The sequence below is a fragment of the Sinocyclocheilus rhinocerous genome, unplaced genomic scaffold (assembly GCF_001515625.1).
Source record: "Sinocyclocheilus rhinocerous isolate Xijiao unplaced genomic scaffold, SAMN03320098_v1.1 scaffold1570, whole genome shotgun sequence".
NCBI lineage: Eukaryota > Metazoa > Chordata > Actinopteri > Cypriniformes > Cyprinidae > Sinocyclocheilus > Sinocyclocheilus rhinocerous.
In genome coordinates, this window is record NW_015664984.1 from 430721 (window position 1) to 458484 (window position 27764).

Sequence of the window (27764 nt, forward strand, 5' to 3'; positions counted from 1 at the left end):
CCCCCTTCTCCCTTTTGTTTGTTCTAAAGAGTTCTACGTGTATTTTAAATCTGTTCTGATATGGATTTTATATATTTTACAGATTTAGTTAAGGCTGATTTAAACCGTCATTTATGTGTTATTTGTATGCTAATATTAGTTTGTTTGTTGTGCTCCATGTGCCTGTCATTTTTCTTAACTGGGAAAAGTGCCTCAGGCAGTCCTTCCTACTGACTTGAAGTGAATGGCTGCGCAATGATTGTGGATCTGTGTTTATTTACAGCACCTTCAGGGGGCATCTTTGCAGGTGCAGATGCACATTCATTCTATACATGGAAATCACACAGTGCAATTGAAACCATAAGCATCATGAATATAATTTATTGTATAATTCTTAGCCTGAATTGAAAAGCTCAAAATTGAATTGAATCCATTTTGATGATGAATCAGTGGTATTCTTTAAAAATGTAAGGTTGACAAGCAGTTGAGAATTTGTCACAGTGAAGATGCACTCAGATTATTGATGATTATTGATCAGTGGGTAGCTCGTGGAGGCTGCCATGTTGAGATCACATGACGTCTAAGTACTATTGTGTAAAATAAGTGCTTGCAAGAGCCATAAAATAGTGCTTATCAAGTAGCTTCAAAGCAATTAGCCTCCACATTCACGTTTCACTGTCATGCCTCTCTTCGTACACTGATCATCCTTCAACGTTTGAAGCTTTTTTTACTGTGCACCATAAAATGTATTTAGCCTGACCATATTGAGTAGTGAAATGAATCCGTACCAATTCAATAGTAAATTAATTGACTCTCACTGAACAGTGGACACAGTCGAGAGAGAGAGACAACTAGTTTGCATTCAGCACTAACAGAGAGCTAGTGCTTCTATGGCTAGCACTCATTTATCTGGATTCTTTTTTAGCTCTGATCAGATGCAGTTATTTGAAATCGAATGATTTAAAAGAACAATCCAAACTAATGTGATTGAGTGCAATTGATGGGAGATTTGTAGGATAGAAGCCGCAAGGTACTGAATGCTGAATATTTGAGAGAGTCTCAGTGCTGTCTGAGTCAATTTATTTTGCCATAAGCACTGCTTTGGAACTTTTGAGTAACTTTGAATTTATAAGTCCTAAAAGTTACAAGTTTTTTCCCCCCTGCCCAGGTTTTTAGGATGCATAATATGCTTGCACCTAGAAAAAAGGTAGGATACTGTCACTGAGATGGCACCCTTTCAAAAGGTACTAAAATGTACCTTTTAGCTTTTGTACCTTGGCTTAGAGTACTGTGATAGATTTGGAAAGGATGATTAAAAAAGGATTTTTAAATGATTTTGAAAGTCTCTTATACTCACCAAGCCTGCATTATTTAACCAAACACAGTAAAAACAGTAAGATTTTGAAATATTTTGAAAATAGTAAACAGTAAGTAATCTTTCAAAATAAGATTTTGAAATATTATTATAATTTAAAACAACAGTTTTATATTTTAATATATTTAAAAAATGTAATTTATTTTTTAATGGCAAAGCTGGATTTTCAGCAGCAATTGCTCCAGTCTTCAGTGTCACACGATCCTTCAGAAAAAATCTAATGATGATTTGGTGCTAAATTATTAATAATGGTTGTTCTTATTATTATCATGAAAGTTGAAAACATTTTTTTTTCTTTTTGCGGAAACTAATTTTTCAGGATTCTTTGTTTAAAGGTTATTGAACCGAATTTATTTTTTGTAACATTATAAATATTTTTACTTTCACTTTTGATCAATTTAATGCATCCTTGCTGAATAAATAATATATAGATTTTTTCTTTTATTTTTTTGTACCTTCTTTTTTTTGAGAAGATTGCCACCCTCTCACCCCTTTCAGATGTCATGCTGTACCATTTTAATCATCCTTTTCCTCTCAGCACCCTGCTGATATTTCCTTATTTTTCATCTAATTAGACAACTCAGACTTTAATCTCACAAACTAAATAATGTGAAAATAATGCATATTAAATGGGACTTTTGAACTTCATCAGTGACCTTCCCAGATATGGACGATTAGTTCGGCACAGTGTGCAAATGTCAGTATATCTGGGTACTTGCTTAGGTAAATAACTTTTGATGCTATCTATGGCCCTTGTTTCATGAGCGGTATGAGTTCTGCAGTTAAGATGAGTTTTCAGAGTTATGCAATGCTATACAATGAGTCCAAGAGCTAGATACTGTAGCTGTGTCTGACAGACATCGCTCTAATGTCAAAATCTATCCATGACTTTTTCTGTGGCCTGTCAGTGGATCTCATGTCAGAAAGGGAGTTGTCACTTTGCACTTGTGAAAATGATGGAAGCAGCATAACTTTTGATTACGTTTAGAACTGATACCCAAAGCTCATGTTGTGAAGCTTGGGTTTCTGTCACAGGTTGACCTCAACTATGACTTCTAGTAAAATGTCAGGTTAATCAGATATAACATAAGCTATTATTCAGCCAACATAACATAGACTATTTTTTTCTCTTGTTTTCCATATGTATAAGGTTAAAATGCTTAAAAGATGAGTTGGCAGTTGATGAGCTGAATTGCTTTGCATTACAATCCTGATATTGATTTATTCTGAAAAGTGGACTTGTTTTGAGGATGCAACTGTAGTAATTTACAAGGCTTTTATCATCATTGTTTTATTACTGTAACAGCAGAAATACAGTAAATTCTATAAAAAATATCCTATCATTTGCAAAACAAACTTTCATTGATGTTTTAAGATTAAATCTCAAGTTACTAATTCACTCCAAATCCAAACTACTATGAAAACATTAGACAATTTATTGAAACTCAACTGCAAAAATGACTTGATTGACTTGACTTCGACACGAACTTTTTTTTTTTGCATATCCTTTTTCAAGGTCCCTAATAATTTCAGCCTGATATGAACAGTCCGTGCTGTGTTATTTTCTGATCATGTCACAGTGTAATGCAGGCTTTTCAAAGATATTTGATACTGAGGGATGAAAAATGGAATATGGTCATAAAAAGCTATATTATGACAAATGTTGTTCCAAAAACCTTTACTAATAATATAAAGTGGACCTTGGAATATAAAAACTAAAACAAAATGTGTGTTATTTTTTGCAGCCAGTAGGCTATACATTAGCAACCAGGACATAGTTACTGCAGTAGGGAAATTATAACAGATAAGAGAAACCAGATTCAGTCTTGAGTGCTCTTCACATTTATTTCCTGTGCTCAAAATGGCATAGTGCTCGTGGCTCCAGGCTACATATTTCACAACCCACATTTGCTGTTACTGTTGTTTTGCTGGTAGCCAGTCACTATATACAGAGCAATTGTGACGTCTACAGGAATTTGCAGTGGGTCAGTGTGCTTGCACTGCTGCTTTTGGAGGAAATTTGTGCTGACATCACTTGGCCAGACAGTATTTTCAGTATGATAAATGTTTAATTTTACTGTCAGAGAGATGGCATTGCTAACAAAACCTCATTCTGTTGGTTTATGAAACTTTAATGAAACTGTTATGTGTAACATTTTTAAAGAATAGTGGAGGCCATTAGGTTCAATGTCAGTTCAAACATTTTGTCATCAGTGGCATTACACTTCAATGCGATGTTATTTAGCTGACTGATTTGACATGAATAGAGTACAAAATAAGGCATGAAACTCTAAAATCTGCTGTATTTATGTATTGCCTCAGATGTTACTCAGCTGTATTTGTATTTATCGATAACTTTGATTTTCAATAAATTAAAGAAAAATTTGGATTCATTTCAGATTTTATTTAATTCAATTTTGTTTATTCATTTATTTATTTGTGTTGGCTGAATGATTGCTTTTTGGCAAGCGTGTACATGCATGCGTGCGTAAATAAATAATCTAACCAGAAAAGCTAGTTTAAAAAATCAAATAAAGCCAAAATGTGATGTTTAAAACTTGCTTTCTATGCTATGTTATTTATTTGTTTATTTATGCTAAATAGTATTTGATAAATAACAGGATTAGTTTCTTTGATGGGATGCCAGATTGTACTGTATCCGTCACATGTGTTGGCTTGTATGAATGTGGCAACGTAACACATCACAGCATGACCTAATGAGCTGTTTTTAATTGCAGTATATTCATTAATCTATGTTTGTGAGTGTTTACTAGATACATGCTGAGATTTATATTCGTGACTATTATAACTAATACACAGTGTACCTTTCTGTCATCTTTCCTGTTATTTATCCAAGATGCCTACATAAGTGCTTTGACATCCATGTCGTCCATATCCCGAAATAACCTTCTCTGCCCCAGAGTATAATTGGCTGTCTAATAAGTTATTCACTGCTTACAAGAGTGAGTCGTTAACAAAGCAAATGGCCTATTATCACTCGTGAATGATTTTGAATATGATAACCACAGAGGCACATTATGGTCCAGAGTTCACAAGTAATCAATGGCATATGATTGGTCAGTGTTTCCATGTAGTTAAAATGAAGAATTGGAGTGAAAAATTCAGTTCTTCTTATTACTGTTATGTTATGTTGTATTCGTCTGGCAGGTTGAATTCTTCCATAGCATTCAAGAGAAATATTTAGCTCACACATACAGCAGCAACAGATATGATTGGTCTCTTTGATGTGACCCATTATCAATCAGCTATTAGATCATTACACGACCTGCAAATTGAAAATTGCCCAACTGTGGTGCGTCTTTGATGTTTTATCATATTGATGGCATTTGAAGCCGTGTATCTGAGGCGTGAGATTGAACAGTCATCTGTTTGTGTTGTACAGGTACATGGCTATCATCCATCCCCTGAAACCACGACTCTCAGCCACAGCCACTAAGGTGATCATTGTGTGTATTTGGGTGCTGGCTGTGGTTTTGGCCTTTCCTCTGTGTTTCTTTTCAACCATCAAAAAATTACCCAAGCGGACCCTCTGCTACGTTGCCTGGCCGAGACCTTCAGAGGACCCTTTCATGTGAGAGCTCTTTAAATATGCATGCACAATTTTCTTCCTTTCCTCCCAGTTTATTTGTAAAGGACTTTGAGGTACAATCTTGTGTGAAAGGTGTTTTATTATTATTATTAATATTATTAATAAAGCACCTTTCACACATAATAATAATAGTAATTGTTGTTGTTGTGGTGGTGGTTTCATCAACAACAACAATAATAATCCTAATACTAATAATTACAAAACTATTTGTTAATATCACTACTACTACTACTACTACTAATAATTATAATAATATTTATAATAATTAACATCATCATTCAACAACAATAGTTAAACAAGTATTATTATTATTATTTTTATTATCATTAACAGCTATTATTATAATTATTACTATTATTGATATTATTATTATTATTAATTAGTATTACTGCTATTGTTGTTGTTAATAATAATAATAATAATATAGACAACTATTGTTATTATTATTAACAACCACAATGCTACTACCACTGCTACAACTACTAGTTGTTGTTAATAATAATAATAATAATACTACTAATAATAACAATTATAGTTGTTATTAATTATTATAAATATTATTCATAATCGTTATAATTAACGTTATTAATAATTATTTTATTAGTAATGTTATTATTAACAACAACATTAACTATTAAATTTAATTTTAGAATGCAAGAATCACACACTGTATAAGTAGTGTTAGTGACTCCCTGTTTGTATCTTCACTGGCAGCACAGGTGCTACAGGTGCATCTCAATAAATTAGAATGTCGTGGAAAAGTTAATTTATTTCAGTAATTCAACTCAAATTGTGAAACTCGTGTATTAAATAAATTCAATGCACACAGACTGAAGTAGTTTAAGTCTTTTGTCTCTGGTTACAGGTATCATATCATAGTGGCATTGCTGGTGTACGTTCTGCCCCTGGTGGTCATGGCAATTACCTACACTATTGTCGGGTTGACGCTTTGGGGAGGAGAGATTCCTGGAGACTCATCAGACAACTATCAGGGCCAACTGCGAGCCAAAAGGAAGGTAAGCAGTTCACGTTCTTGAGGGTCTCTTAGATTGACTCTTATAAAACATTGTCTCACCAGAGCCTTTGAGCTGGAGCAGAAGTACAAATGCAGAAAAGTAAAAGAGAATGGAGAGATGTTATAATACAAACCTGTAAGACCAGATGGTCCAAGGTTTGGGCAGTGCAATTGAAGTGGTCATTAAATACTAATCCCACGATCCTGGATGTAGAGCTCAGATGTACAGTGATGTTGTGTTCAACTGATGGAATGACTGGAACACACGCAAACATCAGAGTAAACACACCACACACTCACATTTAATGGGTCATTACATGTGGGATCAATAAGATATTAGAGAAGGAAGTTCTCTAAAGAAAATGGAAAGGGCTGGGTAGTCTGACAGGTCATTTAGATCACGTGTAGGAGGAAGTCAATGAAAGAGAAGGACAGATAAAGAGATGCAGACAGTGATAAACCCAGGCAGAGCTGGCTTTTAGTTGGTTTTGATTTTTTTTACACAAATACTGCTAGCCACGGTGAAGGAAAAATGGGCTAGATGTTTGTCAAACTAATTAAATGTTAATATTTGCTCCTGCTATGGAGATTATAGCAGCAACTGACAGCCTGCGGGCCGAATCTGGCCTGTCAATCATTTTTATCCACTGTTTTTGAGGAAATCGCAAAACTCAGCAGTGAGTTCAGCATTTAACAGTTGTCAGTTAGCAGGCGTCAACCCATATCCAAACTGGAGTGTTTCATTTTTAAACGTGCTTAATCTTTTTTCTTTTCTTTTTCGTCCATAAACCAGCTATTACTTTACTGAATATGAACTAGGTCAGCATGAGTTTAATTGCACTTATTTGATCATGTTTTATCCAATCAGTTTTTTTTTTATTATTAGGGCTGTCAATTAATTAAAAAAGTAATCTAAATAATTACAGTAATTGCATGATATACTGAAAAATGACATTATTAACAATATGTTTTAAATGCAAGATGGCGTTTTGTATGAACAGCTCTACTCAGTCTGTGCCACCTGCTTTAATTATATGTCATTTGGGAGGCGTGTCACATGTAGTACAGGTCAGGGGTCCTAATTAAATGTGTTTAATGATTCATGATCATTACACTAAATGAAGTAGATTAACAAACTGACAGTTCTAGCATGACTATGTAAATCTTCAGCCTTACAAGAGATGAGTCACAGCAGCTGATACAGCTGCACATCAGCCCATGTCAATGATCCCATACACAAATGTAATATATGTGACCCTGGAAAACCAGTCATAAGGGTCAATTTTTCGAAATTGAGATTTATACATAATCTGAAAGCTGAATAAATAAGCTTTCCATTGATGTATGGTTTATGATAGGACAGTATTTGGCTGAGATACAACTATGTGAAAATCTGGAATGTGAGGGTATAAAAAAAATCTAAATATTGAGAAAATTGCCTTTAAAGTTGTCCAAACATTACATTTCCATATATGAAATATATTGTCATATGAAGTCTAAATATAAAACATATTAGAAATTGGAACAATTTCATATATTTGCATGTATATCTAACCCATACTATGTTTATGTACGTGTAAATGTAATGCAGTTTTGGACATATCATATCATGTCATGTACATGTATATCCATCCTAAAACCCATCAAGTTGATATTATATAAGTAAATATAAAAGATATACATGTAAAAATAATTTTTTTTGTATTATATGTTGTTTTAATAAAGTTGCATATAAAGATATATTGTTGGCATATATGGTTGCTACATATCATGTACAAATCATCATATAGATATTAACATGAAAATATACAAATTTTACTATGGGAATTAAATTTTTTCATGTTATTATATTCATCTTATGAATATTCATCTTTATCTTCTTATAGATAGCACTACAAGAATACACTCTTCACTCTTGAAGAATTCAATCTTGATATAGGGCAGTATATGTCATATATTACATTTCCGTATCATATGGTGACATTAAAAAAAATGGGGAAAAAGAACCTTGAAAGTAGAATGGACAGATATGTTCGCTGTTAAACTCGGTACTTAAAGTGTTAAAATGGCTAATCTAATTTATACTTCTTGGTAATGAAAGTGATAACATACAGGACCAGTAAAGGCAAACTTTTGTGAAGGGAAATAATTTTCGAGGGAAAATAAGTATATTTTACTTTTGACTTTGTCCATTTATGCTAAATATTTAGTTTTGTTTTATGTTAAATTTTTAGATTTCAAATTAAATGTTCAGATCTCATAATTACTCGTTTCAAATGTAAAATATAGAATGAAATTAGATGAAATTCCCTTTCATAGGGGATGTGGCATTTATTGACATGTTCTTAGCACTGAATGCAATAGATTTTCCTTGATAACCTTGACACGGTAGTGGTCAGCTTGGGGGCATTTGCACAAAAAAAGCACTTAACAAATTAGTATGGTTGATCTATAGCATTCTCTGACTTAGCTAATGTTAAACCAATCAAGAAAAAGTAATCAAAAACTCCCAATTAGGGGGGAAAAACACAAAAGCTTAGGCCTGCTTCCAATTTCCTGTTCTTTCACAGTATATACTGAAATCAGTGAAAAACAAATAGATTGCTTTGTGGTTTCTTTTCTAGTAGACTAGTGACAAATGAGTGTAGACTGATGTGGAAAGCGGCTCTGAGCGACTTTGGTTTCGTAAATTTGCTGTTGTTTTAGCGAGCATAGCTCTATTTGTTTTCTCTCTGATTTGCACCAGAATCAGATTTGGAGCGTGTGATCCCTTCTGTCTCGAGTTTGGGATTCTTGTGTAAATACATTAGTGCCACCTTGATGTATTCTTCTGTGTATCATGGATGAGAATCCTGCAGGCACCTCTAAGTGTAGCCAGTGGAGAAATCAGTTAATTAGAGCCAGATGGTCCATTAAGTGGAAATGATGTGACATACTCAATTGATGAGCTATTTAAGATGTTTTAAAATGAAGTTTTCCAAAGTGTGCACAATATTGCAGCTCAACAGAGAACATGCATTCGGGCTGAATCTGGTCTTGCAAGCCATTGTTAGGGCTTTGACGAGACTCACTCAGTCCTGGAATACAGCCGTTCACTGGTTCAATAGACATTTGATATATTCTATATTCCAATCAATAGCATTCAGAGCTCAGTCTGCCAGTTATATGTTTCATTTACGGCTGCTGCGATTGTGCTGGCTCTCTATTTCGATCAGTGCTACATCTTGCTCGCTCCCTACGGCTGTCCCTCATCATGTATCTTTCTTCCATTAGTAGCTGGCATGCCGAATATGTGTATTTGGAGCTGGTTAGCTCTTGCACGTTCCATATGCCCCCACTTTATGTGATGTGTAACGGTGATTATGGAACTCAGAAGCATGAACATCTTTTTCAGCTTTTAGAAGACTCTCAATTAAGCCTGGGGACATTTTCATTTTCATAGTCAGTTCAAATGTAACTCTTTGAGAAGATTGGAGAAGCTGGCGGGTGACCAATACTCATCTATTCGAGGGCTTTATGTAGCCATTGACAAACCAGAAAAAGCAGTCAATTTTTTTTGAACATGAATGAATGGAGCACAAAATGGTGTGGATATGTTAAAAGAACATCAGCTTTATGTAATGTACTTTCAGATTAAAGTAGCCTGTGCCTTTCTTTGTAATCTAATTGTGGAAAACCTTCCCGGTAATGTTTCCAATCATGCACTTCAGATAATCTTGCTAGCGTTCTATGCTATTTTATGATGAAACAACACCTGTTCCTTGTCTACATTATGAAGTGTTCGCAAAAATACTGTCAAACATGGAAATTGTGTGTGTTTGTGTGTGAAGTTAATCAACATTATTTTATATTGTAAAGGAGATTAGGACTTTCATAAAACATGGGTTTCAGAAATAACTACAGAGACTAAAGAAAGTGCCGCAATAATTTGCGTTTTTGGTTGAGAATTTAACAGAATTACAGAATGATTACTCGGAGTATTCTACAGTGGCTGCAAAATGAATTGCATTATATTACACTTTGTCTGCATGTATATTTCTGTCATGCATATTTAGTTCATATGTCAACTGCAAAGATTTTATTTTTATTTTATTTTATTTTTTATTTTACAATTTTCTATTTCATTTTATTGTATTTTCTACTTTATTTTCATTTATTTTGTTTTGTAAAATGAATTCTAAGATTCTTAAAGGGATAGTTCACCCAAAATTAAAATTCTGTTAATTACTCACCCTCATGTCGTTCCAAACCCGTAATACCTTTGTTCATCTTCTGAACACAAATTAAGATATTTTTGAAGCTTTCTGACTCTCCATAGACAGCAACACAACTGACATGTTCAAGGTCCAGAAAGGTAGTAAGGACATTGTTAAAATAGTCCATGTGACATCAGTGGTTTAACCGTAATGTTATGAAGCTATGTCGTGGTACTCTCGTGAATGCACATCGAAGACTGACACGGAAGAGAAGAATTTGTTGAATAAAGTGGTTATTTTTGTTTTCTTTGTGCACAAAAAGTATTCTTGTAGCTTCATAACATTACGGCTGAACCACTGATGTCACATGGACTACTTTAACGATGCCCTTACTACCTTTCTGGGCCTTGAACGTGTCAGTTGCATTGTTGTCTATGCAGGGTCAAAAAGCTCTCAGATTTCATCAAAATATCTGAATTTGTTTCTGAAGATGAACGAAGGTCTTACAGGTTTGAAATGACATGAGGGCGAATAATTAATGACAGAATTTTCATTTTGGGTGTACTATCCCTTTAACCTTAACATCATCTTAATCCAGAGCAGAATGCATTGTTACTAAACATAAACGTTGTCATTAAAACTTCACATGTTATCATATTAGCTTAAAGCTTTAGGCCGCTGCACTTGACTTCGCTTGTAGGATTTAGGCATCATGGGTCGAAAACCTCACTAGTGGTTCATCTGCCTTCAGGATTACCAAGGCGGTGCTTACTTTGGATTGCAAGAATCATGTATTAACTCTAATCTAAGCCTGAGGAAAGTGATCCTGCCAGTTTTGCTCTGATGATTATGGATTAGGAGGCTCTGTTGATGAGCCAGACTCTGATCATGTCACAATGGCTGCCCTCACTTACTTCTCAAGGCACGTTTTTCTCTGGTTTTTTGGAAGGTGTTTGTTTGTATTTCAGCGGTAGGTCATGTTTTAAAAAAAAAAATCCCTGTTCAATGAAAACGATAGAATGAAACATTCAGCTATTAATCTTCTACTACCATGAGAACTACATTTTTTATATCACCATTTTTATATATCAAATTCTAGCTTACAAATTGACCATGCTCCTCTTGTGGATATATACATTTTGTATATTTTGTTTAAATATACAGTGGTGGCCAAAGTAATTAGAACACTAGTATTATCACCAGCTAAAAAATGGGTTTAAGTCAGTTATTTCTATCTTTTGCTGTAGTGGGTCAGTAGGAAATATCAGTTTACATTTACAAACATTCATTTTGCCATTAATTGTAATAATCCAGTGAGATTTTTGTTTGCACAAGGAGTGCTCCACACAGAGATCTGACCTCATCATCTTCCAGTCTGTCTGGAATAACATGAAAAAACAGAACAAACTGAGACAGACTAAATCCAGAAGAACTGTGACAACGTCACCAAGATGCTTCAAGAGAACTGCCTGCAAAGCTACAGTACTGTTAAAAGTTTTAGGCACTTGTGTAAAAATGCTGTAAAATAAGGATGCTATCAAAAATAATGTCATAAATAGATTTTCTTTATCAATTATCAATTAATTTGGTGTGACCATCCTTTGAGTTTAAAACAGCTTTTGCCCTTGGTGCACTTGCGCATAGTTTTGCAGGTAGTTCTCTTGAAGCATCTCGGAGACGTTGCCAGCTCTTGGAGACAGTTCTTCTGGATTGAGTCTGTCTCAGTTTGTTCTGTTTCTTCATGTCATTCCAGACAGACTGATGATGATGAGATCAGATCTCTGTGTGGAGCACTGGCTGTTGTCAGACTCCTTGTGCAAACAAAAATCTCATTGGATTATTACAACTGAATGTTTGGAAATGTAAACTGATATTTCCTACTGACACACTACAGCAAAAGACAGAAATAACTGACTTAAAACCATTTTTTTAAGCTGGTGAAAATACTAGTGTTCTAATAATTTTGGCCACCACTGTATATGTTCAAATATTCTTTCACATAGCATACACAGGATGTTGTAGGAAGTAATTTGGCTACATAAAGGTTTTTAGAAGCTCTGTAACAAATTACATTTGAAGAGCAAGTGTAACTGTTGGTGCGTGTATTTGTATTTGTTTGTACTCATTTGTGTTTACCATCTGACACTGGATCAACTGAATTTGTTAAAAGTTTATGTGAAAGCGTTCAGTTGCAAACCTATTTAACATTTCTAGAGCATGCTGCGGATAATTATAATCAAAATTTTGGAGCGCAAAGCATCAATCCAGCTCTGCTGGAAGACAATGACTGCTGCCATAGTGTGTTAACTGCAATCACAAAAGCACACTTGTGAAGTTTTGCTTATCTCATCCAAAACAGAGAGCTAAGTGCCTGAGCCACAATACTATCACAATCCATTTCCATTCATATTAGCTTTGTGGCTCCTCCACTGGAAATCAGAACAAAAGCTGCTTCTGGAACATAATTGTAACCATTTGCACATAAAAAAAGCACCAACTAAAATTGAAATTTGATGATTTGACTAATATACATACTTTAAACTGTCTCCTATATATATTTCAATAAATATGTATCTATTTATTCTCTCTTTACCTAATACTGAAAGATAATTGGTTGGAAAGGTTACCTTTAATAATAGCTGGTTATTTATATGTGTGGAGGCAAATCAAATTTCTTCTTCCTTTTAGCCTTTTTCCGGACACAAATTATTGAATTTAATTTGAAGTTGAATCATTTGAAAATCCAGTCTGATTAGACAGTTTACTAATCAGAGGAGCCTTTATGCCGTTGCTGTCAATAAAACTCACCTGTGCTAGTACATATGGAAAAAGTATATATGTTTTTACATTCATCTGAGATGTGAACATTAGTAAGTAAATTAATTAAAACAGCAGTTTATCACTGTTGATACCTTCATTTTGAATATAAGATATTTCACAATCTACAGGCTGGTTACAGCAAACAGCACTAGTGCAAAGTGAGACACTCAAGACAGATTCACAAATATTCTGCACAATCAGCCCCTGACAGATTGTGATCCATTTTCTCCGCAGGAGCTGTTTTCGGCTAGGCTTCATTTTCTCTAAATAACTATTCAAAATGATCCCAGCACTGTTTTCTGGAATGAATATATCAATGCACCGTAATGGCCAGTGTTACAGCCTTTCTGTCATCTCATTCCAGCCGGATCTGTTTTGCAAGTCTATGCGTGAAGGTACTGAACGTAGTTACTCTTCTTCTTTTTGAATATGTGACTCCACCAACATTGAGGATGCAGCTATGTTAGTATTTATTATATTTTGATTTGGTTTGTATACTCAATAAGCCAAAAAAATAAGCCAAAAGAGAATAAGACTGAAAATCATTGCAAGCTAAATTCATGTTTTCTTACATATAATTTCTTTCAACCTTACATTTTACTTTTATAAAGTTTTCAGTTGCAGTTAAAGGGGTCATATGATGCGATTTCAATTGTTCCTTTCTCTTTGGAGTGTTACAAGCTCTTGGTGCATAAAGAAGATCTATAAAGTTGCAAAGACTAAAGTCTCAAATCCAAAGAGATATTCTTTATAAAAGTTAAGAGTCAGCCACACCTACCTAAAACGGCTCGTTCTAACACACCCCCACATATAATGTACAGTATGTGGAAAATAATGTGTTTTTTGAACCTTAAACCGCATAAACACATTTCATTACACCAAATACACAAAATAATGTTCTTTTTAGCAGCATCATATGACCCCTTTAATATAATAATTTGTAGAATAGAGCAGCATACAGCTGTGTCCCATACAGTACAATGATGCAGAACTGAAACATATTTATGATAACTGAAACATATGATATTTATTCACCAAAATCCCTTTGTGTTTCACAAAAGCAAGAAAATAATGTGGGGCTGGAAGGACATGGGCGTAAGTAAATGATGACTATTTTTATTCTTGGCTGAATTATTCCTTTAAATACAGGTTGCACAGCAACACAATCTGTGGTGTTAAACAGAGTGACATTATCCTGGTATTACATATACAGGAAAGACAGGTTGCGACTATAACTGGTGAGGTTAAATCAGCTGTTTATAATGTGCATTGTTTGAGGTATAAACTTTTATCAAATTTTCTGACACATATATTGATGTGATGGGCCTTCTCCTGTGCATTGATATATTCTGACAACAGTGATTTCAGTTTTATCAATAAATATTGCATAGATCTCTTTCTAACTCCTGATTCTATGCACCAGAGGAAGTGATGTTACTGATAATTGCATTGTAAATGGTGACGTGGATTCAGTTCACATGCTTCTGTTTAAGAATACCATGATTCCTCTGTCAAGCAATCGTTGGCTGAATCAATACTGATTAGGATGAGAGTGAGTGTGTCTGCTGAAGTCTAGAGTGAGTTTATTTGCCTTACTGACAGTCTGAAGTGAATCAACACCCCGCTGTCAAATTTGTCAGCTTGTTAAAGTATGCAGTTCAGTTACTCAGTGAGTATTGATGTTTATTATTGGTTGTTTCTACAGTATGGGTTATGTGCATCATGTATTAATTTTAATATAGGCCAGTGATGTGGACTATATTTACTTTCACAGCTACATAGCAAAAAATCATATTTTTCTTTCTTCCTTATTTAACCACCCATAAAACCCTATAGTTACCTCAAAATTGTGCAAAAATAAAACTGTTTTTAGAGAATATATCCAGAATTAAGTCATAATTATAATTATTATTTTTAAGGCAAGACACCACATGTGAATATGGGGGAAAATATATATAATATATAATATATAAAATATATAATATATAATTGGGATTCCCCAATTGATTGATTACATTAAGAATTGCAAACATTTTTTTGCAAACAAGTTTTCTGAAATATTATATTTAAATATGCAAACAGGGCATTATCTAATAAATGTGCACTAACTTGCATACATTTCCATAACTGAAATCTAAACAAAATTTTTGTTTCATTGTGTTGACATATTAGAGTCAAAGGTTTTCACGAAGGGGAATTTAGATATTTCTTTGTATCATTCCATAATTCTGAAAATGCGGTCAACAGCCAGAAAAAATAAATAAATAAAATAAATAAATACATTTTCACTATTTTTTTTAGGAATGTAATTAAGAAACTGCTCTGTAAAAATCTTCAGAAATTGTATAAAATAAAACTGTAAAGTCCGGTGTAAGTAAGTGGAGATTTCTTAATGTAGGAGAAAAAATCATTTTGAGAAAGCGGCCTTTAAAAGTATGTATTGTAATTGAAGTCTGCAGACGCAAATAGAAAAAGTGCAATAAAAGCAACTCTTAAACGTGTATTGGATGTTTACTTTCTACTAGTTTGAAACAATTTGTGAAAAGCCACATAGCCCAAAATCTCAAAATTAAACAGTGCATGAAAAACTGTTTTTGCCTGTCTCACCTTAAATAGATTTTATAAATTTTATTAAGTAGTTCAGTTTTCTTGATTAGGAATAATGTATATAAATGTGTATTGTTGAAGACAGAAAGAGGCAGTCACCCCACATCGTTGTGTCTTTAAGTTCATCTCCTGTTTGTCCATCCAAACACAGTCTTGCATAGTAATCTCCATTTCTGCTACCTCATGCTGCAGAGAGCAAACATCTTGGTTGCTCACCCATCGCGAGACGCTGATCCAGAAAGACTGTCTCTGTTTTAAGAAATGCCACCCCACAAAGTTTTTACAATAATACATATATAACTATAGTATAGGACTATATATCTTTTTTCAAACTCAATTGGTTGGTTGCCTAAACAACTACATTAATCACCTTAAACTTCCTGTATTAAATAAGCTGGTTTCAGGCAGGGTGTTTCTAGTCTTTCATCAGTACTGGGGCACAGGCCCCCCATCAAGTATGCTCATATTTTGATACTCTTTTTAATGTTGTTTTGGATATAAATGGATGTAAATGGTCTTTACCTGCAGTAGTTCATTGTGCACAGAATAAAGAGATTCTTCACCATTGCCAATCAATATAATTCATTTGCAAGTTTGGTTTTCTACAATGGATTATAGGTAAATATCCTCCTCCTCCAGCACTCTTTTTGTTTTCTGTCTTGCAAACTGTCCCGTTACTATTTCGATTACTATTTGCGAAACCGCTGTAGATTTTTCAGTGCGTGGTTGAACTGTCCTAATGAATCAAACTGAATCGCAAACAATTTACGACATTTTTACAAACCCGTTTGACCCATTAGATCAAAAGAGTGATTAATTTGTGAATCATGCGTCTCTATGCAGCTGTTAGATTATATGGGAAAATGATTATCAGATTGCTATGTGGTAATCTTCATTGATGCATAAGGATTTATCTGTAATATTTACTTCATTCTTACAGACGTTTTTGTAAACTGCTTAAAACTATAGGTATTGTTTGGGAAAACCTGTGTATGGCAACATTTTGGCAAAATTATATTATGTTGCTTCTTTCACATTTCGCAACACTTTCAAATTAAAATCTCCAGTTGTGCTACAAGTATGTTTAATTTTAACCTAAAACAGATCAACGTGACTGCAACAAAGTTTTATAACATTAGCTGTTGTATATATCAGAAATAAAATGTCTGGTGAATGGTCTTAAAAGTTGAATGAAAATAACACACCACCAATGCTTAATGCTACCATTAACTTAATGGTAGTGTTAACAAAAAAAAACAAAAAAAAAACCTTGATAATGTAAAAACATGTTCACTGAACCATGGCATTTAGCTCATTGATCGTGACTTGTGTTTCACGGGACTTGAACCTGAGAGCTAGTTTACTACATCAGAAAAGCCATACATATGAAGCTGGCAATGTGATGCAAATGACAATGTGCATTAGTTTACAAATCATGCACTATGGTAAAAGCATTTTGATGTCATAATATATAACCCCAAGTAGGGGTGGGCGATACACTGGTAGACACGATTAAAGGCACAATATGTAAGTTTTCGCCGCTAGAGGGCGTGTATTCAAAACAAACAAAGAAACAAAGGTGTAGTTTGATGACGCCGTGACTGAGTGTGGAATCATGAGTTGTGGTCTTCATCTCCACAGCCGATGCAATCTGACGGGACTCAGGCAGAAATCATGTTCATAGATGAACTAATGTATTAACGATTTATTATCGTCGTAGTATGAAGCACAGTGAGGCGGAAAGCCATCGAAGCAAAACGAGGCCGCTGAACGAACGTGACACATGGCTCGAAAGCAGCGGAGATTTTATTATGCCACAGTCGACCGCTTCCACTCCTTCCCGGGGAAAGCAGCACCGTTTTATCATACTAGATACATTTGAAAGTTCTGTTATAATGCTACTCGGTGCGGTCATCACCTGTCTAATAAAAGGCATAACATAAAAGCGTCTTTGGTGTTTCCATGTTTTCTACAAAACAAAACCGGAAATCGAGGGTTTATGACGTCACTGGCAGGCGACGCAATGACCAGAGATGAGCCACTATTTAAAACTGCTATTTCTCTGGATTTAAACTGTCACGGGTGGTGGTAGTGTGAAGAGCACGGAGCGAGGAACGAGGAGACCAGGAATACAAAACGAAGGAGTTTAATTATCTATTGCAGGGAGGGTAGCGCTTTCGAGGAGCTGGCACTGGGGCTGTAACCAACACTGAGGCCTCATGAACGTATGGCTAACGTAACGTAATGTAAGACACCGGATGACTGCCTCCTTCCAGCCGAGGTTGGTGGTGTCTGGGAGATCCGCGGGACGATGGTAGGTTATCCCGATCCGAAACAGCGTCACGAGGGTTTCTCCCTCGAGCGAGATGTAGATAACAAGGGGCAGACAGGTGATGGGGATAACTAATAACAAGGAACAGGTGATACTAATAATGTGAAAAGGAACTAGAAGGACCAAATAAGGAAAACAGGAACTCAACAGGAACATACACGTGACATAAACATTCTTTGAAACATTTGGGGTCATGTAAGTACACAAGTCAGCAAAACATATAATACTGTTCTAGTGATTTTTGGATATTTTAATAACAAAATCTTACATATTGTGCCTTTAACTGCTAGAAATTTGTCAACCGAAATTTCACACTGGTGACAAGAATTATGAAATTTCTATGGGATCAAAAATGTTGATATCATAAAGACCTTATTTAAAGCAAAAATACATATATTGTGATATATTTTGTTAAAATGACTCATATCGTGATATAAGATTTTGGTCATATCACCCACCCATAACCCCAAGGAAATAAGTCTTCATTAATCGGTAATTTTCCATTGTAATTGTAATTTGTGTAAAAAGGAATAAAAGTTGGTGTTTTACTGCCTCTAGTGTTCATTTCAGCGGGAAAAATTCTTTTTTTTTTTTTTTGAATTTGCCAAAATTAGGGTGGAGGCACGTTTTCCAGTGAGCCCAGGTTGTGTTTGAGGGTAGTTTCCCAGATTTTATGTGTTTGCTCCACAGTGTCTTGTGTGCGTGTGTGTGTGTTGAAGTGGACCGCCACATAAAAAGTTTGAGAACCACTAGTCTAGTCAATTATTAGTCAACCATTGTGACTCAATCCGAATGACTAGTAAAGTAAACCTGAAATGATGAATTTATGATGTTTTAGGCACTGAGACTATTTTGAAACTATCTTCTTTTTTCTTGAGCGCCTTCTCTTATGATCTATATCAGTGTTTTGATCAGTACTTTATGTCATCTGGTTTCCAATTCTTCATTCTACAATCTTAAGAACGATCACCAGTCTCTATTGGCCACAGTTGTCCAGTCCCTATTCAAGCGCCAATCACCAAAAAGACTTCTATTTCAGTGTGAGTGACCTTGTCTTTTCTCGATCTCTGAAGTGAAGAGGCAAGGTGAGATAAGAGAAAAAAAAACGAGACACTCAAACGCAGTGTGCTTCCTTCAGCTCTCAGTATGCAGAAGCCTCTGTCTGGAGACATATCGGGAGAGAAACATTGGCTTGAAGGTGAGCGTGAGTGGCAAACATATAAGCTCTCCTTTTACCGCAGGAAATCTTCTCACTTCCACCTCCTGCTGAAACATAGATCAGGCACTATGTCTGTTTGTGTCTTAGAAATGTAAGAAATATTCTTATGGCATCTCTAGGAAAAACAGAGACATGGTGGAATACTGATGAAAAATCATAATAGGAGTTCTTTGAAAAGTTTGAATTCCAGAATTAGATATGCATTTTATGTGTCATACACGTAATTTTTCTGAACATATTAATGGCATAACTTTAACAGAGTCTGTGAAACACTCTTGTGTAGTCCTCTGATCTTTCCTTTGATTTATGTTTCAGGAATATTCATGTATGAAAGACTGGCATCATTTTAGAGTTGGCTGATATATAAACAAAAACATAAACATATATACAAGTCTTTTGATGCTTTTGATTCTAATATGTATAAGCCTTTTGATTGCAAGATAATGACAGCCTTCGGGGAAAGTGCATTAACGTCATCACAATATTCAAGCCAAATATTGAGAATGAAATATAATTCTACGTTATGCTGACGCCGTTACTCACAGTTCAAGGTTTCTGTTTTAGTTTTTTAAAAATGGTCAAAATGTCTACTTGCAGAAATTAGGTTAAATTTTTCATGATCAAACCCTAATGAAATACCTGATTCCTCATTACATGACCTTTTTAATATTAAATTTAATAATAAAAAGGGCAAAATGCAGGAATAGTAGTATTATATTCATTTGTTCATTAGTTTATTGATTCCTGAGGTGAAGCACTGTGGTGATCTTCAGATTGTAAGAGGACCATGCAAAGCTCCACTCGCTGTCTCAGTGGCACGGCATGAACAATGTAATTAAATTCATTAGTGGAATGAAGCAGGCAGCTCCTCCAATCAGACTTTATGATGTGGCTACAGAAACAATTCACCTCCTGAAGGATGGGAAATGGATTTGTTATGGCAGAAGCCCCTGCAGGGGCAGAAGGACACTTGCTTGAAGAGAGAGCAGATATTTTGAGGACTGAATGAAACTGACAGGATGGAGAATCGCACAGTGGCTATACACACAACAGTTTGACAAATGACAGCAGAACAGTAAAAGCATCAGAGAACTGCATGAGAAACGACAATGATTTTACATGAATTGTGGCAATTGCAACTTTGTCAACATACAATTTGTAGGATTTTTTTCTTTCACACCACAGAGCACTTATTCCAAGACCTCATGTGGTGTCCTTGCTCTGCTGGAAATGTGGTGCCCGGGGTTTTCTTTCTTGCTGCAGATGCATTGCTTGCCCAGAGTGTCTAAGCTTGTTGGTGACATGACCAAGATTTTGGTATCCTGACAGTGTTTGGTGCTTTTGGGTGTGCTGGATGCTGTGGGATTTGAATGACAAGCAATGTCTTAATGAATTAACATAATGAATAAAAACATAGCCGTATAACTATTTGTGATATAATTGCTTCTCCACTGTTCTCTTTGTTTTTGTATGCGTGAAATTAGGTCAGTCACAATGTCAAAATGACGAGCTGCTCTTGTTTAGTATAGGCTATTTATGTGATGCGATCTGGGAAAACCCGTCAGATGTCATGCTGGGACGTTTTCAGGAAATTTGAAAAAAAGGTTGAATGCCAATTTTTTGTCAAATTAGGTTTTCATTAAATTATTATTCTATAACATCTTGTCTATCATCTCTGAATATATCTTGGCAAAATTCACTTGTTTAGTGCAGAAAAATAGCGATTTATTACAGCAAGCAGAAAAGACTATGTCTTTCTCTTATGTTAAGAATGTTAGAGGAACTCAGCTTACCCTGCCAGTTAGCCTGCCCTGGACCAGGTTTGTTTTCCAGCATAAGTTGCCACAGTGGCTGAGGTTGATCTAAGTTAAATTTGCTTTATGGAACCTGATCATTTGACAATCAGTCAGAGTAAATGAAATAAGCCTGGCCTATTTGGTAAACTTGTTTTATGAAACAGGCCTCGAGGCGTTAGAAGTCAGAAGACACATAAGTTAATTTATGATTTGCTGTCTGTCTGAACCAATGAAACAAAAGCGATCATATTTTTTCCATTGCATCGCATTGCATCGAATCGCATTGTGTTGAATCGGATCGAACTGCATCGTAATAGGGGTGAATCGTATCGCATCGCATCGCTAGCTACTTCATATGTATCTTCAATGTATCGTATCGTTGGCTATGCATCGAGATGCGTATCGCATCGGCCTCAGTTATGGAGATGCAATTTTCTTTCTCTTTTGTTTTTACTCGCGATATTTACAACACGCATTACATTACGTATTTCATGGCACACTCGTTTTATGCGTATTTGGCGCCACCTAGTGTTGTGGGTGTATTATTGACATGTCAAAGTCTAGACCCTGAACATAAGACGACCGCGTTTTTTCAGATGTATTTCCAAGACAAAAATATCGTCTTATATTCGGGACAATACGGTAATATATATGTGTATACTGTGTATATTTATTATGTTTATATAAAGCCACACACACATACAGCATATATATATTTTTTAATTTACATGTATTTGCATGTATATATTTATATTCATATAAATTATATCATATAAAAACATATGTAATATATAAACGTAACATATTTTTCTTGCATGTGTGTGTATTTATATATACGTATATATATATATATATATATACTGTTGAATCGAATCTAAATTGGATCGCACGCATCGTAACAGGGGTGAATCGTATCACATTGCATCGTTAGCTGCTTCATATGTATCTTCAGTGTATCGTATCATTGGCTATCCATCGAGATGCGTATCACATCGGCCTCAGTTATGGAGATGCACATCCCTAATATATATGGCTGAAAAAATGTATCGCCTGATATCATGATTAATTGCATAAAAGTTTTTGTTTATATACCGTATTGGCCCGAATATAAGACGACCCTGATTATAAGACGGCCCCCCTTTTTCCAGATGTACCAAAACATATGTAATATATAAACGTAACATATTTTTCTTGCATGTGTGTGTATTTATATATACGTATATATATATATATATATATACTGAATATGTGTATATACAGTAAATATATATATATACTGTATACATATCTACTTATACCACATCTACTTATTTTGTGTGTTTTTTACTATTTAGTATAACTTATGCAAGCCATAATTACTAATTATTAATATTTTTACATTATTTTTAAATAGTATTAATAGTATAATAAATTATTAGTATTTTATATATTCATTGTGACATTGATATATATCTCTCAAACATGTATTAAACGCACACCAGTTATAATGCATTATCATGTAATATTTCACTTTTGCCTTCATTTCCTTTTTCCAGGTGGTGAAAATGATGATCATCGTAGTGGTGACCTTTGCCATCTGCTGGCTGCCATACCATGTATATTTCCTCGTTACGGGGTTGAACAAGCAGCTGGTTAGATGGAAGTTCATTCAGCAGATCTATTTGTCAGTCATGTGGCTTGCCATGAGCTCCACCATGTACAACCCCATTATTTACTGCTGCCTGAACAGCAGGTAAGACTCAACTTAGAGCATGCCACAGAGATTTATGACACAAATGCATTTTGTCATAGCAACATGAGTGTCGTTCCCTCTGTTTATTGCATGAATAGGCCTTATCATGCAGTAATGGACACACTTGAGATGTTCCTCTTTTTGTGAAATATTACTCATAAATCAATGATTGAAATGAAAGTGTTATTAGTAATCGGTCCAAGTGAAGGACAGGGATAGGAAACAGGCTTAAGCTGACGCTGTGTGAATTTCATTTTTTAGCAATAATCTCAACATTTTAAGTTCTGCAAACACAGAAAAATGTGGACTAAGGTCCAAATGTAGGCCCAAGATTGGATCCACATGGTCCATAAATTATTTCCTATCAAATTAATTAATAAAATTAAAGGGGACGTGAACTGCCTTTGTTTTTTATTTTGTACTGTTCTCTGAGGTCCACTTATAATGTTGTAAAGATCAAAATCATAATTTAGAAGTAATAGGTTATTTTCTGTCCTGTTTTTAACCCTCCTCATCAGAACACTCTGTTTGAATAGGCATGGCGGATTTTAGACTCACAAGTAAACGCCAGCTGCTATGATTGGCTAACAGTTGTGTATGTTTGACAGCCCACATCCTTCATAGATGGACTTTGCTGTGATTTAGGTCAAAAACGCATAAATACTCAGTACATATCAAATGATCTGTAATAACAGACAAAGCAATAGTGATCATGTAATAAAAATAGTTACTCACACACACTTGTGTGGTGCAACATTACTGCTAGATCCAATACAGTTGGCACAGCATCATCTTTTAGTTTCAATCTTTATGAAAATCCTGCGTCGAATTGTGCCTTGTTTGTAAACAGATCTGCAGTAAGATGAAGTGACCAAAGGACCTAGTTCTTACTGACACAGTCTGGCACTTCATTAAAAATAAGGTTCATCAAATAGAAGTTTCTGCGTAGACCTGCGTTTGCCTCTTTTTATTTACACTGCATGCATGATTCGGTGGGCGGGGCTAAACAGGCAGTGATGTAGAAGCAGGTGTTGATCTTCTTCTGTGGAGGCGGTGTTTAGCCACACTATTACATCATAAAGTGGCACATTCCACAAGCTGTTGTTTTGGCAGATCGGCTTCAGTATAAGCTGTTTAACAAGAAAGTTCTGAGTTCTGAAATATACAGAATGTTTTTATAGCACAATGACCTCATGTCAAAAGATCAAGGGAATTTTGATTTCTCAGTTCATGTCCCCTTTAACGTAACACTTTTCCCACTTTTCCCTATCTTTATTTACTCATCTTAATGTTGTTTCAAACATGTATGCTGATATTTTGTCCCATGGAACATGTGAAGGTTCTTAAAAGTTTTCCTTTCTTTGTTCCAAAAGAAAGAATGGAAGAAAGTTATAAAGGTGAGGGTGAATGAATAATGAAAAAAAAGTTTTTGGGTGAACTATTTCAATGCAGCCTAACAAATCTTTATTCTTCCTGTGTGTAGCCGACAGAAAATAAGACATGCAGACGTGAATGTTATAACAACAGCACAGGGACTATTAGAAAGCGCTTTAGAGTCAATGATTTTGTCCAAGGTTTTAATTAAAGGAATGTTCCTGGTTCAATACAAGTTAAGCTCTATCGACATCATCCTTGGTGTGTCGTCGATCACCACAGAAGAAAATTTCGACATTCTTTAGTTTGTTAAAAACTAGAAGTCATGTTTACAGCACACTTACATTGGAAGAGAATGCTCTGATTAAAATGTTCACTGTTAAAAAAGTAAAAAAAACAAAACATTGTAAATGAGATTAGTGTGATTAAAATATGTTTATATCCAGCTTTCAACTCCAATCATGACCATTTAAAGCCAGTACATATGATTACCAGAGAAGCACTGTAAAGAAAAAAACCTCACAAGTATTACATTAGTAATAAAGTCCTATATATGTCTAGGATTATTTGTGATAAATTATTTATAATGAATATTTAGGATTTATTTAAGATTAAAGACATTAAGTCTGTCCACTTAGACGTGTTCAGTGAAATGCACTTTTTTTTTTTATTTCATGACTATACAAAATCATTGGCATGAAATGGTTGTGTCAGGTAGCTTACTGTACCTTACTGTGAGAGCTATATAGAAGTCGGTTATATGGCTCCCCATAAAATGTAGCTAATGACCTTTACACAGTGCTGCAGTTTTTTTTTTAACACTCTACCAGTTGTAGCCTGGCAACCGTTGCTACCCACCATTAACTTGATCAGCCTGGGCCCTGGGACAGTCATAGCATTGACTTTATGTAAATGCACCACAGATGGAATACATGGCAAGACTGGATGATAAATAATCCACATCTAATTTCTTCAGGTCCCATTTGGCTTAGTTCGAAATGACACCAGTACCAGAGCATGACAATTTGCAACCATACGCTATTTAATAACCAGAAAATCATTATCAAAGAGTTGAATACAATGAAAAAAAAAACAGCAGCTGTTTAATGTACCTGGCAATTTTTGATTATTAAAAGTACATAGCATAGACTTGTTATGTTAGCAGAAGACTCTGACTTATAACCTGTGATATTGGTTTTCTCTTTGTCCTGTGCAGTCACTTGGACTTGACAAATTGATCATGTTTAATGGCTTTTGGCCATTCTCATAGATTTTTTCTTTCCATTCTCATTCTTATGAAAGCCTGTTTGCACCTCATGGTAAAAAAAATAAAAAAATAAAAAGGTCATTGTAAAATAAAGTTTTAAATAAGAAACACTCTGTAAATTTGTAGTTGCAACATATATAAAAGTGAAAGATATAAGATCATGCATAAAGGCCCTAGTGAAAAATAAATATACTAAAATGTATTTGAAATGCATTCATTTCATGCTAAGTATATTACACATACATTTACATATTTATGTACTTAATAAAAATACCCTGCAAGCGTACTTTTAGTATGCGAAACTGGTATACTTAAAGTCTGTTAAATTGCAACAACTAATTTTGTACTTAATGCACTGTAATTGTGAGGAAGTAGTGCTGAGGTCCAACTAAAGATATACTAAAGTATATCTGATCATGCTAAAGTGGAACTGTTGCAAGTATACTTTAGGTACACTTTAAATATCTTGCATTTTAAGACTGATCCTTTTCAAATATCATACAATCCTCATCAATAGTGACATTAAAACACGTTTTAGGCTTATTAAGAAATGTGCATTATGCACAAGTAGTACTCCAAATGAAGTTTAATTATAATTTTTATATCAGTAAGTCTCAAGCGATATGTCAGTAAATATTTTAATAGAGTTGAACTATACTTCATATGAAATAACTGTATTTTAAATATATTACTTTTTTACTATAGAGTGTACAATTAATATTGCATTTTTACCCATAGATTTGTTCAGTTTTTCATCTGGTTTTGTATATGTCCTTGTCTGTGCTCAGGTTTCGGGCCGGCTTTAAACGTGCTTTCCGCTGGTGCCCTTTTGTGCGAGTGTCAGACTATGACGAGCTTGAGCTGCGGGCCATGCGGCATAAAGTAGCGCGCCAGAGCAGCATGTACACACTCTCACGAATAGAGACCACCGTCGTAGCCGTGTGTGACCCCTCAGAGCCAACTGGCCACCCAGGCCGGAAGAGCCTTCACAACCACCAGCACAACGGCTGCTCCAACCCCACCAAGAGCAAAGAAGTAACGTATATGCCAAGTGACCTGAAGGAGGAATTCTGCTGAGATGGACTTTGACGTAAGATTCATACTGAAGTATCAAGCACAGCCATTTTAACGAAGCCTCATTCAGTAAATTGGAAGGAGGTGATGAGAATTGAAAAGTAGACTGTTTATTTGTGTCATATCATTAATTGAAAATGCGAGTATATAACACATAAACAGCATCCTGATACAGTAATGTTTTGTAAAGCATGCCTGGTGCGCTTTGCCTTAAAAAAAAATTGAGTCACCCCCAGCACTCATCACCACAAAGACCAATATTGTCCAACATCTGAGGAGCACTTTGTCCATAGCAGAAATTGTAGATAGCGGCTGCCCTTTGATGCCAATCAGGTCCTGTTCTCTTTCATCATTTGGTTAGCAAGGATAGCATGCTACCTGAATGCCAGAGTTTTGATTTCTCCCAGGAGCCGAACGCTCAATTCTTGTTAAAATCTCTCACGTTTGAAAAGGTTGAGACTGATCCTGAGCTGGCAAATGAGCAGGTGTGTTTCCAGCACACGAGCTGCTTGGCTGAATCGTGTAGGGAAATTTGTTAGCTTCATATTCTCTCCTGTTTAATCTAAAACATTTAATGTAATTGATGAGATGGTAAACCAATTGTGCATCACCTTATTAGCATAGCAAAGATCAATTTTGAAATTTGACCTTGTTTTAGACTGAGTGGATGTTTGGAATAGCTTACTAGCATATTATTACTACTGCAGTATGTATGTGCAGTATGCAGATTTTCTGTTTGCATGGAATAACTGGATGACTGAATGAGCACTGCGTGGGATGCTGTATCCCAAAATGCAATGCGTATTACTTTTCATGACCATTCATTTCCAATGTGATTAAAGAACTGGCAGTTTTCTTTGTTGTTACATTGCTTCATTGGTCTGCTGATCAAATTTTTATTTGTTTCTACAATAACTAGGCACTATATGCTAAATTAAACATGGACGGAGCAAGGTCTTGTCAAAATAATGTAGCATGATGCTGTTTGAAATGTTTGCATAATGTGTACTGTGGCACATGCCATTTTTAAAACATAGCATGCAGTGCATACAGTGTTGTGCATTAGATTTGGCCAAAATGCTGTACGTGAGATATTATTACAGTTTAATATAACATATGTATATTTTATAAAGGATGTGTTCCTGTGATGGCAGAGCTGGATTTTCAGCATCATTACTCCAGTCTTCAGTGTCACATGATCCTTCAGAAATCATTCTAATATGTTGATTTGCTGCTCAGGAAACTATCTTTACAACAATTGAAAATGGTTGTGTTGCTTAATATTTTGTAGAAACCGTCATACATTCTTCTTTCAGGATTCTTTGATGGATACTTCAAAAGTCTGTTGTAACATTAGAAATGTCTTAC

General features: G+C 35.0%; 1 protein-coding gene across 1 annotated transcript in view; it reads left to right on the forward strand.

The window, feature by feature from the left end:
- Nucleotides 1–26669, forward strand: part of LOC107730501 (neuromedin-K receptor-like) — a 27976-nt gene extending 1307 nt beyond the window's left edge. Inside the window, exons 2-5 of the mRNA XM_016541343.1 lie at nucleotides 4758–4946; nucleotides 5830–5980; nucleotides 22485–22681; nucleotides 26111–26669. Coding sequence (XP_016396829.1) covers nucleotides 4758–4946; nucleotides 5830–5980; nucleotides 22485–22681; nucleotides 26111–26399 — 826 coding nt within the window. The 3' untranslated portion in view covers nucleotides 26400–26669. The remainder of the gene's footprint in view (nucleotides 1–4757; nucleotides 4947–5829; nucleotides 5981–22484; nucleotides 22682–26110) is intronic.
- Nucleotides 26670–27764: the final 1095 nt, after the last annotated feature.